This window comes from Dendroctonus ponderosae, unplaced genomic scaffold, assembly GCF_020466585.1.
Source record: "Dendroctonus ponderosae isolate FM_Combo_2020 unplaced genomic scaffold, Dpon_F_20191213v2 Dpon_F_20191213_4, whole genome shotgun sequence".
Taxonomy (NCBI): Eukaryota; Metazoa; Arthropoda; class Insecta; order Coleoptera; family Curculionidae; genus Dendroctonus; species Dendroctonus ponderosae.
In genome coordinates this window covers 920295-926012 of record NW_026018611.1, presented here as the reverse complement: position 1 = coordinate 926012, position 5718 = coordinate 920295, and the positions used below count along the sequence as shown (strand labels likewise).

Below are 5718 nucleotides of genomic sequence, written 5' to 3'. Positions count from 1 at the left end.
TTAGTCGGAAAGCACGGGAGATCACTTCGCCCACTGCCTCATCGCCTTTGATAATGTCCAGCGCAGTTGTGGACGAAACGTCAGGAAGAAATTCCTATAGACCACGGCTTCAAAGCCCGGAAAACATTCCTAAATGTTATTGTTTGTGAAGTTGACGGTAACTTTGAAGTTAGTTTGTTCCTGTACAATACCTTTCCTCCCCACTAGAGCATCTAGGCTGGTTCGCTCTTCGGTCCACAGACAGCAGGGGCGCACAAAGTCGGTCACCTCAATGGGTGCGCTCAATGTCAACAGCGCAATGTCATTGAAGTAGATAGAGGCGTTGTACTGTGGATGAACGTCAATCGCCTCTATCTGTCTGTCTTGGACGTTGCCCCCGAAGCTCGTCAGGCTGTATTTACCTGTAAGGTGCCCCGGTTGAGCGCTGATATAGAGTTTCCAGATATAGAGACAAACCGAGATACACAACCAGCCGGTCTTTTTGAACCACCGTGTTTGTTCTGGGCTTGGTGACGCAATGGCCGGCTGTCACTGCATGACGGTCGGACACCAAGGTGGCGCCACAGGTGTACTTCAGCTCAGTGCCCGTGAGCACGTAGAGGGCGGCATGCCACGGCCATTGACCTGAGGAATCAACCAATCAGGGGTCTCCGTGTAAATTAGCGCGCTTACCAGGCGATGTGCTTTCCCCATAGGTGATCAGCGGCGCAGGCCTTTGCGCCACTGTTCCGCACTGAACACTCGTTCTTTTGCGCGTGAGCGATGGGCTGAAGTCCCCAGCGTAGAAGCTGTCATCCTCCCCTGAAGGCGTCGTTGTTCTCCTAGAACCAAACAATTTAGGGAGAATTTGACGCGTTTTGGCGAGAATTTCTCACCGTTTTCCCTCCTTCTGGGGCTTTTTGTTGGATTTTCTGCAAGGCACCGAGTTAGTTATGGAGGCTACTGGGCCGTTCAAATCGACTTACTCTGGCCTGGCCGGCGGGTGCATGTGTTGGAAGCCCTGCCGGTTGGCCCCATAGGGATCCGTGCTTCTGAAGCTCAAATGCAGCGTGGGCTGGGTGGTGGCCGTTCTTGTTCTGGAGCAGACGTTTTTTCCTGTAAAAGTTCCGAGTTGAAGCGGCTGGTGTGCCACCGATGGCGCTTTTTACCGTTCAGCAGGATTTTCTGCACCTGTGGGACTCCGTCGTTTTCGTTGTACTGCACGAAAAATCGGATCAAGATGGGCGGGCCGGCCAGTAATTTGTATTGGGGGTTTGCGATGTTGAACAGTTTGTTGTCGTTTGAAGTGGCGTCGGCGAACCAATTCTGCGTAAATGGCGAAAAAATTTTGAAATTGTTGAAAAACTTGATCGCAGTTAAAAGTTGGCAGTTTCGAACGTAGCTGCAGCAAGCCATGGCGCCTCCCATAGGCACATCTATGTGCGCGAGTGAGAAAACCGATAGTGGCTGCGTTCGGCAATGCCACCTGAATAATCTTTCATGCATGCACTGGTCTTTGGTTTTAGACTCAATTAGTGAAAACGCCCTGTACAGAGTGTCCCAAAGTGCTGCCTGGAAAATTGGAGAATTCCTTTGACGCGATTCAATCCAGTTTAATTTTTAAATGCAATTACGATAAACTGGAAAACAAAAATTTAAGATCGATTTCTTTGCTTTCAGATCCACAGAGTGAATTTGCGCCTGCACATGGAGTCAATTGCTGCCCATTTTGGTAAATATTCCCTCAATTAAATTGGTTATATGAATTATTTTGTGCATCCATCGCTGAAAACAGAGGCTGTTTAAAAGTTTTGCGATTTTTTACGACAAATGGCAACCAGGTTTGCATATAAAGTGGCATAAATCGTGATCGCTTTGGGGAATTTTCGGTGGATTCCCGCTAGGCCATTAATTAACCTTTGAGCGATCATTAGCTGATCACGCCAGGCAGCAATGTTCTCGCACCAAATCCCCCCCTCAGAACTCACCCCCAGTACAATGGCCTCCCTGTCCAGGGACACCTTCACCCACACCCCCTCCAGGTCCTCGTCCGTGCCCAGTGTGATCACCCCGTACCATTTGTCCGGTTCCTCCGGGTTTGTCGGCTCGTACAGAAGCACTCCAGGACAGGGAGACTGCAGGTTCCCGAGCACGGTGCAAAAAACCGCAAAAACCACCAAACCTTGAACTAACATTTCGGCGGTTTCACACTCGACTGCAAAGCGGTTTGGTCGGTTTAGTGGCTCGTTATCTTAAGGAGGCTTTGAACATCAAGGAAAGTTCAACGTCGATTGCGAAGATTAAGTAAACAAACGTTTGTTTGTGCCGACCGCAAACGGTGGAAACCTGCTTGAGAAGAGATGGAAAGAAGTGCCAGGAAGCGTGGCTTTGGCTGCAATCCCATCGTGCAATTTATAATGACTTCACTCAGTTGCGCACTCTGGAACGCAGTTGGCATCGGTCCTCTCACTCACGCACACGGGACGGCATGGCGGCGCGCACGTCGCTGCGTTCCCAGTTGGCACGTTACCACCGAAATAAGAAGGCCCACTGGCTGTTTTTCGTGGGCTGAAAATTGTCTCGAAGTATTGCTCGTAGCCACTGTTTTAACAACCCGTCGTCTTTTGGAAAACTGAACACACTCACTGTTGATTCGCCACTATAATTTCCATTTTTACAATATTTATTTTAAAAACACTCAAAAGACACTTTGGAGCTTAATTTTAGAGCCTGTCGATGACAAGCCTAATAAACCACCACCAAAATACAAGCACGTGTTGTATCAATTCACAGAACATACCCCCTTTTTGGGGGCATATTTTGTGTATAAATTAGCGTCTTCTTGACTCTGTTCGGACTACTTGTCGGATGGCCTTCTCATTTCGGCGGTAACGTAAACGTAAAAATGTTGGAGTTTTGCGCGCAAGAAGTTTGACGAAACTGATTTTTATTAATCACCAGACTGCTCTTAGCAGCTAAACAGTGAAGATTTACGCGCTGGTCGCCTGCTCGTAGCTGGGCACCTCCTGATCGGCCCGATTGCGGGGCTTGGGCATCCCCAGGGCGGCCGCATAGTCCGGGGGCGCCTCCTTGGACTGGTCGACGTTGGGCGCTGGCGCCCCATTCTGCCCTGGAACGTTGCATTAAATTATTAACCCCCCCGGGAACACGCGCCCCCTTACGCCTGCGGTAGTGCAGAATGAGAGTCTCCAGCAGCCGGTCCACACTGGCCGCCCTCAACTGGGGCGGCGTGCCGGCCCTTTGGCGCCGCTTCTCCACCCTTTTGCAGTACCAGCAAAGCAGGTAACAGCCCAGCACTGTTCCCAGCAGGAACATCCTGGAAGACGCGAGCGGGGTTGCGCTGGCTGTTCAAGCGAGAACTTACCAAAAGCACCAGGAATCGTAGTACTTGGCAGGGCGGGGCGCGCAGCAGCCCTGCTCGCAGCAAACGTCCTGCACGAAGCACGGGTACTTGATGACGTTAGTGTAATTTGGGGCCCATCGTTTTCCCCATAGTGGGCAAAACTTCAGGTCCCCCACTCGTGGGGGGGCGCGGTTCCATGCGGATTGGTTGGGATGAACTGGCAGAAACATGCCAACGGGAAAAAAACTGACACTGACGGGCGCCCCATTTCGGGAACAAAACAATGCCGGGACATTTAAACTTTTATTCCGAGTACTTCCTCTAATCGGTATCAACATAAAATCATCCTTATTCGGTCACACAACATTGTCGGCCATTAATTTACATTGATGAATCCCTGTATTTTCCACAAAAGAATGACGAAAAAACAACCAGTTCGACGTAGCATTGCCGTTAACAATCGAACACGGGGTGAGCGGAAAACGATGCAATCCATCGAAAGTCTGAGTGGAAAATTGCAGGATTTTGCGCCCACATTGCATTTGATTTTCGAACTTGTAAAATCAAAAATACCCTGTTCTTAGCGTGTTACATGTAGGTCTCTAGCTCTAGTAAATGCATTAAATAATACACATCGACGGGGGCGGCGCCTTCGAACGTCCCCCGCACAACAAATACATAAACATGTTCAATAATAATCATACATGTAGAATTGCAATTGAATATCACAAAATAACCGTTAAACTAACTAGCACGAGACGAGTATAAAGCCAATCAGCTTCCAGACAATTCCAAACTTAAAAAACAAGCACCTAAATACGTTGGCAGTGGTATAAAAAAGTGTTAACTATCAGAAGACTTCAATATACAGTGGGGGCGGTTGAAATTGCCACTGAAAACCGCTTGATATGTTACATAGAAGCAGGCAACCGATCAAAGCCCCCCTGTATAAGGGCAAAAGAAACGAACTACTCCATGTACGCCTAACTCTAAACTACTGTGATTTACCTGCTGTACATTTAACGATAAAATATACATTTAAGCATTTATAAAATATGTCATAAATTTTTTTTTTTGGTATACTTGTTGAGAGTTGATTTGTTTTTCGTCTTCAGTTCTTCGCTCTTATGTTTGAGTAAACTGGTAGCTCACGAGTCCCATCTGGTCTAAAACAAACAGTCGATTACCAATCACGGAAAGCGCCAAAAGCCACTAAATAATCGCCTTCTCAAGCTCTACTTTGCCCTGTTTGAGGACTCGCTAGACTTACCTTGGCAGACTTAGGTAAAATTTTGCACTGTGAGGGCCTAAATTGCGCTTAGAGGTAACTTAAAACTGCAATAAAACAACAAATTAGTGGAAAAATCAACGGAAAACTGATTCGATCAAAGCAATCAAGGGAAAACGACAAAACCAAAAATACTGAAACGGAAATTAGCCGCAAATCTCTCACTTACTTACCTCTGAGGGCAAGCAAAACGTAAAAAACACATAAAAGTAAACAGACATTTTATTAATCGAATACGGGGCATGCTTCATGCGTATAATAAAATGTACCTGCCTCTAATGTATAAATATATATGAATAGTAATAACATGAAATAAAATATAAATACACTATTAAACTTGCCGTTTGTCTACGATTAGCTTTAAATTATTGTTATTGTCTGCCTGCGGCCTACTATTTACTATTTACAGTTAAATTTTAATGCATTCTTCCCAGCTTATGGCTTATAAAATACACTTTCAACTATACAGGTTGATTGACAAGTCGATGTCCCGCTCAAATTTTAGCCGTCAAGGTATCAATCTAGAACGTAGCCAGTCAGACGCAATTTACATCTGCTATACACTCCCATGCGCGCGAGTGAGAGCACCGAGTCAAGCTGCGCTCCTGAATGAAAAAATCAGCTTCAAAAGATCGGAACAATGTGATTGAATTGGTTGAGCCCATCGATAGGAAAATTGACCATTCTCTGGCAAGGTGGTTCTTGACGTTTCGCTAGTACCTATCATCTTCAGAGCGGAGTGGGTGAGTTTCGATGAAACGCGAAAAAAACAGTGTCAGTGCAGCATTCAGCGTAAACACCCAAAGCAAACACTCCTTTGAAGATGACGGCCACGTGTGCTAGCGAAACATCAAGATGGACCGATGGTCGCCAATGATTTTAATGGGAGAAAACCGATTGGCCCATTCCCGAACGTAGCACGCTGCGGTGGTCTCACTCGCTCCCATGGGATTTCATCAGATCCAAATCAATTCCTGGGTTTCAGTCATTTATTGTCTCTATTTATCAATTAAAATACGTTTCGGTGTTTTCCACCATCATCAGTTTCTATGTGTAGCGTTGTTGCTGCTTTAAGCCTTGGCATGCA

The 5718-nt window shown here is 46.6% G+C and overlaps 3 protein-coding genes across 7 annotated transcripts in view; 1 reads left to right on the top strand and 2 right to left on the bottom strand.

Moving 5' to 3' along the window:
* The window catches only part of LOC109540011, a 4458-nt gene extending 2668 nt beyond the window's left edge, over positions 1-1790 (top strand). The window contains exon 3 of the mRNA XM_019908135.2: positions 1660-1790. The gene's annotated coding sequence lies outside the window, so the exon portion shown is untranslated. The remainder of the gene's footprint in view (positions 1-1659) is intronic.
* LOC109539989 (limulus clotting factor C) overlaps positions 1-2914 on the bottom strand; it is a 4488-nt gene extending 1574 nt beyond the window's left edge. Inside the window, exons 1-7 of the mRNA XM_019908097.2 lie at positions 1968-2914; positions 1149-1305; positions 966-1095; positions 876-911; positions 673-821; positions 457-624; positions 192-401 (exon numbers count right to left, since the gene is read on the bottom strand). Of these exons, the coding sequence (XP_019763656.2) occupies positions 192-401; positions 457-624; positions 673-821; positions 876-911; positions 966-1095; positions 1149-1305; positions 1968-2174 (1057 nt within the window). The 5' untranslated portion in view covers positions 2175-2914. The remainder of the gene's footprint in view (positions 1-191; positions 402-456; positions 625-672; positions 822-875; positions 912-965; positions 1096-1148; positions 1306-1967) is intronic.
* A 719-nt stretch (positions 2915-3633) lies between these two features.
* Positions 3634-5718, bottom strand: part of LOC109539978 (segment polarity protein dishevelled homolog DVL-3) — a 6780-nt gene continuing 4695 nt past the window's right edge. The window contains exons 12-13 of one of the 5 annotated variants that reach the window (XM_019908071.2): positions 4614-4678; positions 3634-4509 (exon numbers count right to left, since the gene is read on the bottom strand). In XM_019908071.2, coding sequence (XP_019763630.1) covers positions 4662-4678 — 17 coding nt within the window. In that variant the 3' untranslated portion in view covers positions 3634-4509; positions 4614-4661. The other 4 variants (XM_048666167.1, XM_019908070.2, XM_048666166.1 and 1 more) reach the window with 4 other exon arrangements.